Source organism: Podarcis muralis, chromosome 2 (assembly GCF_964188315.1).
Source record: "Podarcis muralis chromosome 2, rPodMur119.hap1.1, whole genome shotgun sequence".
Lineage (NCBI taxonomy): Eukaryota > Metazoa > Chordata > Lepidosauria > Squamata > Lacertidae > Podarcis > Podarcis muralis.
Genome location: NC_135656.1, coordinates 72493747 through 72507639, shown reverse-complemented (window position 1 = coordinate 72507639; position 13893 = coordinate 72493747). Strand labels below are relative to the sequence as shown.

The 13893-nt window shown below is 45.8% G+C and overlaps 1 protein-coding gene across 4 annotated transcripts in view; it reads right to left on the bottom strand.

Moving 5' to 3' along the window:
- MAPKAPK3 (MAPK activated protein kinase 3) overlaps positions 1-13893 on the bottom strand; it is an 89847-nt gene that overhangs the window by 60555 nt on the left and 15399 nt on the right. Inside the window, exons 1-3 of one of the 4 annotated variants that reach the window (XM_077924752.1) lie at positions 10972-11195; positions 8360-8429; positions 6411-6787 (exon numbers count right to left, since the gene is read on the bottom strand). In XM_077924752.1, the coding sequence (XP_077780878.1) occupies positions 6411-6635 (225 nt within the window). In that variant the 5' untranslated portion in view covers positions 6636-6787; positions 8360-8429; positions 10972-11195. Of the gene's footprint in view, positions 1-6410; positions 6788-7785; positions 7805-8359; positions 8430-10971; positions 11196-13893 lie in introns of those variants that run through there. The other 3 variants (XM_028718697.2, XM_077924754.1, XM_077924753.1) reach the window with 3 other exon arrangements.

Genomic DNA, 13893 nt, shown 5'->3' with positions numbered 1-13893 from the left:
GTTAAAGCTCCTGCAATGTCTTTGGGGAAGCCACATTTTATATTCCCAGACTAAAATTATTAGTGAGCATTTTGAAAAGGTTCCTCTAACAGGAACTATATGAAACAACATGGACCTCTCAATCACAATGTGCAGTGGTTGAGTGACATATGGCTCTGTGGTTGTGTGTTTCAGTCCATTAAAAACCTTTTGCATCAAGTACTTAAGTAAAAAAAAAATCTTTCTATTGAATAGTCTGTCCAGATACAGACCGTTCTGATTTGGTTCCCACAGTGAGAGAAAGCTTTTTGGCAAAGAGAAGCCATCTGCCAAGTCCAGAAAAGCCTTGATGGGGAGAGTTTGGTGATGTCGGAAGCCTACTGTGAAACAGCATTCCCAGCAACAGAAACCACCTTGGATCTCAGAGCACTGGTGCAGATTATCTGGTTGTGTGTGCCCATGTATCTCTGCAAATAATGGATTTTGCCCACTCCTACTTTCTGAATACAAAGATGAAAACACAAAATGAAAGCATTTGTATTTTATTGTGTATTGAGTGTTCCTTCCTACTTATAATTATCTAGGATTGTTAAGATGAGCTCAAATGATAGCGCTGGGACTATTTTAAAGTTGTGATTTTTTAAAAAAGAATATAATTGCATATCTAATCCTTTCAAGAGGGTGTGAATAAGACATTGAGAAAGGCTACTTGCTCTCCCAGCAATGCCATTCCTCTTGGCTTCTCTTTTTAGTCATTAAAGATTGAAATTTAGTAGGTCTAGACAAGTCATTTTGTGACCCTGGCCAGAACCCAAGGTCAGCAAGGTCCCACATCTGCTAGGGTGTGACATCCCAGCAGCGAGACCACCGACAACAGCCTCCACCTCTCACTCTGCCCCAGACAATAGTGGTGGTGAGAAAGTGGAGCAGTAGATGCCACACTGCATGCTTGCTGGGGGCAAGCAAGCAGACAGAAGTTATGATGAGAAAGAGGACCAGCAGCTGGTGCTAAGGGCAGTGAGGAGGCAGATTTACTAAGGAAGTGGGGGATGGGGTGTGTCTTATTTAGTTTAAAATATCTATCAAACACTAACATTATAAAGTATCAGACTAGTGCACAGAAAACCAAAGATAAGTGTAAAATATACACAAAAATTTATAGTACAACACCAGAAGATGGTCACTGGGCAATAATCTAATATTTCATTCAGAAAAGCTTTAGGTAAATAAAAGGGCCTGGAGCATGCATCTGAAAGAGTAGATGGTTGGAATGTGCCTCATCTCGGATGGTAATGAATTCCACATTTAAGGGGCTACAATACTCAAAGCTCTACCAGTGGTGGACTGCAAGACGAACAGTAGGAACTCTTGGTGCCACCAGGAAGTCCTCTACCACGGAACATAGTGGCTAGGGAGGGATGTAAGGGGAGAGGTGGCTTCTTAAGTAGCCTGGACCCAAGTTGTTCAGGGAGTTGAAAATAAGTAACAGCACCTTGAACCTGGCCTGGTAACATATAGGCAGCCACTGCAGCTGGTTTGATAAAGGTGTAATGTGTTGATGATAGCATCCTTAAAACAACGTTTTGCACTAACTGCAGCTTCCAGATCAACTTCAAGGGCAGTCACACAGAAATTGCATTGGAGTCAAGCCTTGAGTAGACAAATGCATGGCCACTGTGGCCAGATTATCACTGTCCAAGAATGGCTACAGCTGGGGTTCCAGCTGGAACCAATGGAGCCTTTAGCGACAGAGATGAAACCAAGGAGTACCCCCACAGTATGAACCTGTGTCTTCAAAGGGAGTGCAATACTGTCCAGACAAGGCAAGTGCCAAATTTCCCAGACCCAGGAACCACCCAGTAAGGTCTGCATCTTGCCAGGATTCTGCCTCAGTTTATTGGCCCTTATCCAGCCTGCCACCACATCCAGGCACCAATTCTGGACTTATTCCCAATTCAATTGTTACAAAGAAATAGCGGTGAGTGTCAGCAGCATACTGAAGACATCATGCTCCAAATCTCCCAATGGCTTCATAGATGTTCAATAGCACTGGGAACAAAATAGTGCCCTGTTACATCTCACAACTTAACAGTCAGGGTGCTGACACACAGTCACTCACACTACTCTCTGCAACCAGCCCTACAGGTGAGAGAAGAACCACTGAAAAATGGTGCCTCCAACCCCCAACTCACAGAACTGATCCAGGAGAATACCATGGTCAACAGCATCTGAAGGGCCTTACAAAACCTGGAGTGAACCCTGAATTTCAACATTCTGTATACTCACACAGGGCCAGAGGAAACAACTGCAATTAGGATATGGATTAACAGGATTGTCGTTTGCTCTCCCAACCCTGCTGCTAACATAGCAACATTGAGTTGGAGTTAGTGCCATGGAAGCACATTTCTCTTCCAATATTATTGTTGATACACAATTAGAATCAACATCAATATGTATAGACAAGGCTCCCAGGTGTGACAGAAATTGATCAGAAACAAGACCTTTGCTATGCCAAGACACAGTTTTCAGAAATCATGAGCATCTTAAGTTTTGAATATGCAAAGTGAATGAAAAACCTACAGTGACTAGAATACACATTTCTTCTTTTAACATAACCACTATTAAACACACCCAATTGACTTATTCCATGCTAAAGATGCTCTTAATGTCACTTGTGAAAAAATGTCCCCAAAATTCTAGTTTGTTTAACACAGAGAGGGATCTATAACAACTAGTTAGGAGAATGAATGAATATGTGAACGTTTATGGTTAACGGCAAATAAACTGAGGCCAAATAAGAGTATGGGCAATCAGCTTCTTGCTGTAATAAACATAAAGTAATTGATCAGCATTTCTCTGTGAAAAATAATGATACTATCACGTTTTATATTATATAAAATATGGGAAGGAAGGAGAGGGAGAGGGAGAGAGGATTGCACTACAAATCACTGAAGGGTGCATGGCAGAAGGAATGTGCTTTGCTTAACACTTAACACACTGTGTGCAGGGAATTGCTTTGTGTGTAGCATCCCATTGTGTAAAACCCTCCTCTCCAGTTGACAGTATGAAGTGGTACAGTTCAGGTACAGAGTTACCTCCTCATCTGCTGTTTTGAGAACCAGGCTTCAGCCTCTCTGTAGAGATCCAGCTCAACAGTCTCTCAACACTGCAATCTTATTCTCAAGGTCCACTGAGCAACAGTACTTATTCCAAATAAGTTTATATGCTACATGGGATCGCAGCCTAGATGTTACAGTTGCATGCAGAGCCTTGCAAACAGAGCAGCATTTCTAATTATGAAATTGTGACTGAATGACCTTGCAAAGAGCCCAAAAATAAATATAGGGCAGGGGTAACCAACATTGCCCAAGAACATCTTGATGGCCTCACACTGGCGTATTCATTCAGGTGAAAATAATACTTGTGTCACCCATGCTTGTGTGTTCTTATGCATGTGCTTTCAGCAGAAAGCCCAACTGAGTTCAGCTGGACATGCTTCTTGGTGAAGGTGTCTAAATGGCAATGTTAGTGAACAGACTCACCTTATACATGTTTCCTCAAAAGCAAGACCCACTGTGTTCAAAAGGTCTTATTCCCAAGTATACGATCGAAGCCTTAAATTTGCTTCTTTGGGTACAAAAGGGCAGATTATGTACTACAGATGCCTATACCAATCTGCAGTAGTATTTGTCTGAAGAATGAGGAGCTTTAAAAACATCAAGAAAACACATATGAAAAGGTGCCTCAGCACGCATGGAGACTTGGTTAACATCTTTCTTTGCACATCAAGTCCAGCCTGCAGCATAATCAGGTAACACAATATTGATGTGACATTCAATTGCATCAACATGCACATATAATGGGCTAAGCGCATATATAAAAAAAGCACATCCATACTACTACACTTGAGACAGATCGTAAGAGATTTACCCTACAAACCTATACATGTCTACTGAGGAAAAGGTTTCATTTTTTCAGTGGTGCTTCCTTCCAGGTAGGTGTGCAAAAAACCCAGCAGTTTCAGGCTGCAACCATATTCAAACCTACTAGGGAGTAAGCTGCATTGATCTCAAAGGTAATTCTGAGTAAGGATTGCACTGTGAATATATCCGCTACTTACTCTTGATTTAGCAAAGACAAGGCAGTGCCAAGTATGATGATGTCCTGGGCAAGATGCCCTCCAATGGCCCTTTGGTGGCCACCTGACCCAAGCTTACCAAAGGATGGATGGGGAGAAATGACAGAAGAGATGGCAGCCAGCCACAATGAGAGTAGCATAGCTCCTACCACCTGACAATCCCTTAACCCAGTGCTGTAAAGAGAAGCACTTGGCAAGTCAACTCCAGATGGTACTGCCACTGGCACCATCTTCCTAACAGCCAACAGGCTCCTTTCCCACCACCTCATATCCTCCAAAACTTTGCTCATGGAATATTGGGGACACCTGCAGAGGAGTGTGCAATTTCATGCCTCCCCTCCAGGCCTAGCTAAAAACGTAAGAAGACTCTTATTTGATGAGGCCGATGTCCTACCTCAGGGGTCTGCAACCTTTAAGACAAAAAGAGCCACTTGGACCCGTTTCCGAAGAAGAAAAAACTGGGAGCCGCAAAACCATTGCGACATAGAAAATTAATCAGGGCCCCAGTGTACCATAAATCATAATCAGTGCCTGATGTAAATAATAATTAATAATGAGGGCCCAATGTCATCCTTGTCATTATAAAAATAACTTTTTTGTCACTTTTTTATTATTTCTTTGTTTGACCCCTCAGAATTACTCCTTCTCATAGAAATAAACGTTAAATTAACAAGTTACCTTTTTGTGTGTGTGTGTTCTTCACTCCCCTTCAAAACAGTGACCAGCGTACATGCCCCCTTTCAATGCAGTGACCTGCGTACATGCCCCTTACAATGTAGTAGTGACCACCATACATGCCCCTTACAATGTAGCGGGCGGGAAGGTGATGTTGGGACGGTGCATGACTAACGCATGCACCGCCCCCATGCGACATCACAGCCAGTACAGCGCCCGCCACAGTGGGGAGTGTCAGGGCGCACAATGCGCCTCCTCCCCTCTCTAGTATCCACCCCGGAGCCACGGCAAAGGTGTAAAAGAGCCACATGCGGCTCCGGAGCCACGGGTTGCAGACCCCTGTCCTACCTAGTTCAGCATTCAGTTCTCACAGCAGCCAACCAGATGGCAAGTGGAAGTCTACAAGAAAGACACGAGCACAACATGCTCTGCCACTCATGAGCACTCTCCCACTCATGATCTGGTATTTAGAGGCATATTGCCTTGGATAAGGGAGAAAACATACAGCTATCATGACTAGGAGCCATCTAGGCAAACAAGTATATTCCACTGCAGTTACACTTCTTGTTTGCTTGCTTACATATATATGGCAACTTAGCCATATAATTTATTCAAGGTTATATCAGGCTGGAGTATACGCCACCCTCTGATTTCATTCTCAGCATCCTTAACTGCCCGGAAGGTTCTGGCCTAGCCTGTTAGTCACGACCTTGTTTTGTCACCAGTGTCAGTTCCATAAGTATAATAAGTGCACCATATAATTGGATGTTTACTCTTTGAATAATTAATGCAACTTAATTATTCTAATCATCATCTGTTGAAAACATTTTTGGCAAATAAAAAACAACAACAAAACTCTGTTAAACATTCCAACAGTGCTCCCCCAAAAGTGCTTTAAAGTATAGCAGTGGATTAACACTCATCCCTGCAGTGGAAATTACCACAATATTAACTATGTATGAAATATATATAGTTATACATCTTGAAGCAGCATTTGTTACACTGCACCAATGAAAAGGACTGTAAGTTCTAACAGAATAAAAATGTAACATGACGTTAAATGAAAAGGGTGCTAATAGACAGGGGTCGTTGAGTCTCAGTACTATTGGTCTTGTTGTCAAATCCACATTAAAGTGTTGTTGGAAATGCATTTTTTTAGTTTCTATCTCAGATCTCTTGCACTGCTAAACTCAGTAACTCAGGCAATATTTTCCTGGTTCACCACAGTGTAGCATCATCAGCATTCAAATCACTATCTGACTCACCGGCCGGGCAGGGGGAGGGAATAGAGAGAGAAGAGAAGGAAGCATATTTCAGCCCACGCAAAGGAGCAAAATAATTTTACAATTAGTAATTTAAAACACTAATTCAGGGACTACTTCGAAAAGCCTTAAAGGTTTGGAACAACTAGGCCCTCAATTTAGAGAATTTTTAATTCAAATTCTTCAGGAGCAACTAGATCGCTGCAGCAGAGAGCACAACACTTGTCTTTAGCCTCAAAATAAGGAGAAACAACAGCTTGTTGTCGTTGTTTAGTCGTTTAGTCATGTCCAACTCTTCATGACCCCATGGACCAGAGCACGCCAGGCACTCTTGTCTGGAAACAACAGCTACTTACCTTTAAAGCACATTTCCTCCCTGTCGCCTTGTGAAAGCACTCCATTACTTTGCCATTTATGCCAAGGCCCAGCACCCGCTTAGAGATTTTGTAGTCATCTGTGACTGCATGTTTCTTTATTTCCCCCTTGACAGGGACAGCTCCAGCAGGCAAAGGTCTTGTGTTGCTTTTGCTGTCCTCCTGGCCCTCGGGTGGGGGTCCCTGCTGACTCTCGCCTTGTTCCATGGTAGGCAGAAGTAACAAATTCAGAAAAAGAAGTGGCCAGCCCAGTTCCGCCTCACATTCACCGTCTTCCGCAAGGTACCTCCATCAAGTAGGTCAAGACAAACATTTCAAGGAGCCTGGATCCATTTCCTAGGATTCCACTAAGGGATCACCTTAAAAAAAAAAAAAAGTGAACAGGCATTTTTGTTGACTATAAAAAGCATGAGAACATAAGCCCTGCTATGTTAGATCAAAGTCCCATTTAGTCCAGCATCCTGTTTCTCAGAGTGGCCAGCCAGATGTTTATGGGAAGCCCCCAGGGAGGACATGAGTACAGCAATACTCTCTCACTGTTATTCTCCACCAGCTGGTATCCAGAAACAAGTTGCTTCCAATCAAGAGTGGCCAGGAGTAGAAAAGGATAGGGCTCTTGCACCTTTAATCATAGCTGTCAACTTTTCCCTTTTCTTGCGAGGAATCCTATTTGGAAGAAGGGAATTTCCCTTAAAAAAAAGGAAAAAGTTGACAGCTATGCCTTTAATGGTTGTATAACAGAGTGAATTTATTATGTGTGGCTTACTAGACGTAGCTTCTGCTAAGCAAATAAACTGCACTAACTGTAACCCTGGTGTGGCTTACTAGGCGTACCTTCTACTTACCAAATAAACTGCAGTAACCCTGCCCTCTTTTTCACCTTATCACCCTACACTGATCCTGACGGTAGTTTGTATCAGGACTCATAACCATCAATAGGAGAACAATGGACAGTTTTCCACCAATTCCTCTCCAGGTTCTGTAGTAGGCCATGTGGCTTATAGAAAGCAAGCAAAACAATTCACATAGTAACTTCATGGCATAACATGACTGCAGCAATCAGTTTGACCTGGAGCTGCCAAGGTTTTACACTGGAAGGATGTATGTGCTTTTAACAGTTGTACAACACACAAATTCAGCATGTGAAGCCCTAGCTTTCACTGTGTTCCATGCAAGAAACAATGTTATTGTTGAATTCCTAACTGCTGTGCATTTGCTAAACTTTTGTAAAATAAAAAGTAGCATTAGCAAAGTATGACTGCATTCCTTAACTTGCATTTAAAGCATAAGACAGACAGACAGACAGACAGACAGACAGACAGAAAGAAAAGAATTAGTTTACAGCGTTCAAACTTACAGAAAGGCTCCTCTCAGACCTCCTGAATGTTGGGATATTTGAGTGCACCAACACTAAAAACTGGTGAATTTTCTCCATGAGGATAGAAAAACAAGGGAAGAGCCCACATGATACTGTTTCTAGATAGTGGTGCTTTGCAGACAACATATTATGTTTTATTTTTCTTATATGCCATTGTTGTTAGTTACCATGGGTGTCTAAGGCAGGACATATACTTAGTAAATAGGACATTTACTTAGTAAACATCATATCTGCAAGTTAGATCAGAGTAATGTCGGTACTTGCACAGGGTAGAAAAATAATGGCATAACCAATCCAGCCACCATAGTACCAAATTAACATTTAAATACTTCCTGTTCAGCTTCCAATGTTGGTGCTATTCTGATTGGAGAAGATATTACCTGAGAATGCCCCAAGATCCCAGCAGGCATGAAAACCTAGGATGGGAAGCTGAAGGAGATTCTTACATCTTATGGAAATATCCCCACTTTTAACATATATTTAAATTTGGCTACAAGTATTCTGAAGGGACATGGGTGGTGCTGTGGTCTAAACCACAGAGCCTAGGGCTTACCAATCAGGTTGGTGGTTCGAATCCCCGCAACGGGGTGAGCTCCCATTGCTCAGTCCCTGCTCCTGCCAACCTAGCAGTTCGAAAACATGTCAAAGTGTAAGTAGATAAATAGGTACTGCTCTGGCGGAAAGGTAAACGGTGTTTCCGTGTGCTGCTCTGCTTAGCCAGAAGTGGCTTAGTCATGCTCGCCACATGACCTGGAAGCTGTACGCCGGCTCCCTCGGCCAGTACAGCGAGATGACCGCCACAACCCCAGAGTCGTCCCCGACTGGACCTAATGGTCAGGAGTCCCTTTACCTTTACAAGTATTCTGCATGAAAAAACTGAAGGGCCATGGAAAGGACTGGGCTTTAGTATTAAAGGTGACTGAACCCTCTCCTTTCTTTCATCTGGGCCACCCCAAACAGCTGTCTTTAAATACAGGGGTGGGGAACCTTGGGACTTCCAGATGTTGTTATAACTCCCAACCCCCAAAGCCAGCTTGGCCATTAGCCAGGAGTAGTGAGAGTTGTAGTCCACACGGAAATGCCGTTTACCTTCCTGCCAGAGCCGTACCTATTTATGTACTTGCACTTTGATGTGCTTTCAAACTGCTAGGTTGGCATGAGCAGGCACCGAGCAATGGGAGCTCACCCCATCGCGGGGATTCGAACCGCCGACTTTCTGATTGGCAAGTCCTAGGCTCTGTGGTTTAACCCACAGCGCCACCCGCATCCTGGGCTAGACAACCCCAAATCCACCCACTCTCTGACAACAAACGAGGCAGAAGGTTACCTGTTTATCTAAGTAAGCAAATGTGTAGGAGGCTTCAATAAGTTGCCAGGTTTAAAGCTGGAAAACTCTCCTCATCTCTTTTCAGAGATGCGTACTGGAGTTTCCCCAAGTGCTGCTTTCCATCATCTCAGATCACACTGATGGAAAAAGCTTCACTTGATTAATTTTTTTGTTTCTAGGCAGCTTCATGGAAACCCCTTCAAGGTCTAAATTGACAACACTCAACTTCACAGCTATACAGTAGGTGAATAATTCCAGTACAGGAACGGTAGCATGCCAAGCAGCTCACCTGTGCGTGAAGGAAGGTCAGGGAACAGTGCTGGCTCAACAAGGAGATGAGGGGAACCATCTGGATTAGTTAACACATTGAAAGAGTGGTGGGACAGGCAATAGCTTTCCTCGCCTATCCTCCTTCAAAGACAGAGCCAGGAAAGCTCATCACCGTGGCTGTGCTAGGGAGGTAGCACTGATAACAGTAGCAGCACAGCATACACAAACACATATCCAGAGGAGGGCAACATGTTTGGGATCCAAGTGTTCATTCTTCCGCATGTCTTGGCTGGGTAAGTTATTGGCAGCTGCTGAGATATCTATCTGCCTGCCCACCCCAGTATGCCAGCCACCTAGAGTGCCCACCCACCAGGAGGCAGCAGCAGAATAATGTGACGCCTAATCCAAATTGTTCCCCACATCGGATGGTCAGGCCAGCATTGTTCTTTGACCTGTCTCTACCCACAGGTGAGCTACCTGGTATGGTACACCCCCTTTCCAAGGAGGCAGCGTTGAGGACTGCAACACCATTGGGTCACCTTGGGCCAGTCATCCACGGTCTCTCAGCCTAACCTACTTCACAAGGGGGTTAAATGGGAAGGGGGAAAGCCATGTATGCTGCCATATATGTTCCTTGAAGGAAAGGTGGGATACAAATGTCATAATTACACCTCAGTGGCCTTATCTACTGAGTACGTTCTGTGCCTTGAAGCTACCTGAAGGTAGAAAGAAGGTAGAAGGAAAGCAGAAAGAAAAGTGGGGAGGGGGAAGAGATTAAGGCTGCAAGCCTGACTCCACCTACCTGGGAGCAAGCACTTCTGATTAGTCATTGTTAGGACTGCAGCCTTAAATAGTAAAGTTTCTAGGACTAAAGTATATGAGAAGGAGTTGTTTTAAAATTTTAGTTGGAGTTGAGACTGTGTTCAAGATTCTGCTCCTTCCTTGGGGTTTCTAAGTTAAATCTCTAGTGTGTGTGTATGTGAATGGGGGCAAACAGTTTAGGCACCATGCAACGAACAGGTGGCTATTTTACATCCTTACTTTGAGCTGCTTATAAACATAGTACCACTTACTATGTTATTTATTTGTTCCTATGGCCTTACATTTATTCCACACGAAACCCAAGGCAGTACACACGTGGTTCCCACACAGTCTTCCACCCGGGCAACGACCAGACCCAGCAAAGTTGTGTCCTCCTCATGTGCCCGCAGACCATACAGGAGAAAAAACGCGGTGGTGGACGAGATCTCCCCAATTTTATTTCTCACAATATCCACACGAGGTTAGGTTAGGCTGAGAGGAGGCGGCCCGGTGGAGAAAGCGGGAGGGGACCTGGGAAGCCTCAGGTACAAATATGTCCTGGCCTGCCTGGCACTGCCAGGGAGAAAAGTAGTTCTCGAGGCAAAGAGTCCTCCAACCCACCGAAGTCGCAAAGCCCGAGGAAAGGAGGTTTCCTCAGGTGAGCGTCCAAGGTGGGGGCGGAGGAAGAGAGAACAAAAGCGTGGGAGCAGTTGGAGAAGCGCAAGGCGAGAGATGCCGGTGGCGGGAGGGTGGGGGTGTTGTATTACCTGCGTTAAGCGCATGCTCCTCACAGGTGGTCGCTCTGTTGCTGCTCCATCAAACGAGCGGGACGGAAGGAGGGGCGGGGATGGGGGCCAGCAGCCGCGCAGCGCCTCGCCACCTCCGCGGCCCAGCCGAGGCTTTTCCTCGAGCCGCGTAGGGCAGACTTGGGCGGCCGCTCATGTGACTCCCCGGCCCAACCCGGTCCCGGCAGAGGCACCCGCCGGGGAGGAGGGAGGGAGGGGCATGCGGGAGTGGTGCGGAGCGGGGGGGGGGAGAGCACGTGCTCCGGGACACCTGGCGGGGGCGGGCGGAGGGGGCTCCTCTGGTGGCGGCGGCAGGTGGGCGGGAGGCTCACTGCAAAAAGGGGCAGCCGAGGAAACGGCGGCTCGGCCGGGGCTCGCCAGCTTCCTGGAAGCGACTCCCTGAAGCAAAGAGCCAGGAGTTCCCCGTTGACCCAAATGGACGGTTCGGCGGGGGCGGGGGGCGCTGCGTTCAAAAGAAGGCGCGCGAAATGGGGCCGATGCTGTTCCCACCCCTTTCCCCCCTTCCTTTAAACACATGTCTGCAAAGGGCTTGGCCTGGGAGAAAGCTCCCCATTGCTCTTCACGCTGTCGTGGTGAATCGCGCTACTGTCTCCGGCTGCTTTGTTTCGCGGTGACGCTTCTTCTCCGTGGCGGAGTTTGTGCTGAGAACAAAGAGGGAGGGAGAGGGAGAGGGAGCAGCGGCACCCTCGAGAGCAAAGTCTGCAACGGCATCGCCGCGCTCCGAGGGCTTATCTTTTTATTTGTTTTAAAGGGGACAACTGGAAAGCGGCGGGGGGGGGGGGAGGGAGAAAGCAACCGCGAAGCGATTTCATGGGCCATGAGACTGCTCAGCGAGGAAGAAGCAGGGGGCGGGCGATTTACAGCAACCCTCTTATTATTCTGTAGCTTTGGGTTCACGCAAGCAACACGAATTGTCTACAGCGCGCTGCGCCGATGGTAGCAGAGCAGCACCTGCTGGTCGGAAGTGGGCACGGCCAGGAAGATGCCGGAAGGCAAGCAAGCAAGATGGTGACACTTGCACATTTCAAAGCTGTGTCGACTGTGTAGTCTTTCCCTTCCGTTATTTTGGAAAGCGAAAAAAAGAGCGGTGTGCTCTGGACACAATAGTTGACATTCTATGGACGTCCAAGGTTGGCTTTTCTTAGTGCCCCCAGGGATGGGGGTGGGGTGGGCTGGATGGTCATTTGCCCCCTGCTGCTTCAAACTCAAAGGGAGCCTCAAATCCAGACACTTGTTAATGTTATGGCGTTTGACAAGTTTCTCAACTAGTTTTGATGTGCATCGAACTGAATTGTGAAAGACTCAGACAGGAGCGGCCTGGGCTAGTTCACTGCCTGTGGTGAAATGGGAAAGTGATACCTCACCCTACAGCTGCCACCTCCAACACCCCACCAGAGAAGGAAGGAGAAGCAGAGGCAGTGTCTACTTCCAGGTTCCAGCAAGATCAAAGTGGAAGCTGCTTCTCCCGTGGGAGGGTGGGACTGCCACTTCTTCTCACATCTCTGGGTTGGGGGCAGGCGGTGAGGTGCCTGTGGTGGTGCCAGAGAGCATCTACAGCAGCACTGTGGGTGCCCCTCTGCCAGAGAAGTGAGAAGAGATGGCAGCACTGACTTTTGGGTTCTGTTGAGATGTCGCTAGAAGCTCCTTCTCTGGTGGTAGCCTTGATGGCGTTGCTTCTCCAGCAATGCGGGGTGGGGGTGGGGCATCCACAGTGGTGCCAGAGAAGTGGTGGCAGCAGTGAGAGCTTCCCAGGAACCCCTGCCACTGCTGCTTCTTTGGTCACAGTGCCAATGAGAGTGCACTCAGAGTGGCAAAGCTAACAATATATATATTCAAAACAAAAAAAAATCCTTCCAGTAGCACCTTAAAGACCAACTAAGTTAGTTCTTGGTATGAGCTTTCGTGTGCATGCACACTTCTTCAGATACGATCTGAAGAAGTGTGCATGCACACGAAAGCTCATACCAAGAACTAACTTAGTTGGTCTTTAAGGTGCTACTGGAAGGAATTTTTTTTGTTTTGACTATGGCAGACCAATACGGCTACCTATCTGTAACTGAATATATATATTGTTGTTATTAACTAATAAAGGTTTTGTCTTAATATCAACTGACATTCCCCCTCAATTATCCATGCATTTGATAACTAAATTAATAATCACATTATGTCTCTATCTTTTCAGCAGGAAAATATAGACATGATTCACCTTCATGTAAAGTCCAAACATTGTAGTTCTGAATGTCCTGGTTGTGTCCTATATTTTTTCACGATTTCAAACCTGCTTCCCTCCCTTAATTTCAAAATTTGGGATAAGCAGATTTAGTGACTGGAAAGGAAACAAATCTTTTCACATAGGTCTGGAAGTGTAGGGAGCGTTTGTTAACAGTCCTGTGTGAGAAGACTAACCAATTCAGGCTACAATTCTGTACACATCAGGGAACAATCCTTGTGGAATTCAGTGGGACTTGCTTCTGAGTTATTTATGGTTATTGTGGCATGAACCCATGCTAGAAACTGTGACAGCAAGGATCCCTTAAGTGTTAATAAAACTGCAATGTTTAAAGTTCCCACTACAGTTGTACCTCCGCTTACGTATCCCTCTGGATACATAAAGTTCGGGGTGCGAACGCAGCAAACCTGAAGTATTTTTCTGGGTTTCGCCATGTGTGCATGCGCAGAAGCGGTCCTCCAGTTGCGAATTCCTTGGGATGAGGCCAGACCTCTGGAATGGATCCCGTTTGCAACCAGAGGTACCACTGTATTTCTTTGTAAAGAAGAGGATGGGGAGAAAACCAGAACAGGTGGAGACCACACAATTTTTCTCCCAGCAGAAAAGCAGCTTTGACAGCAGGGACCACTTTTGTTTTTTGTTTTTTTATAAAA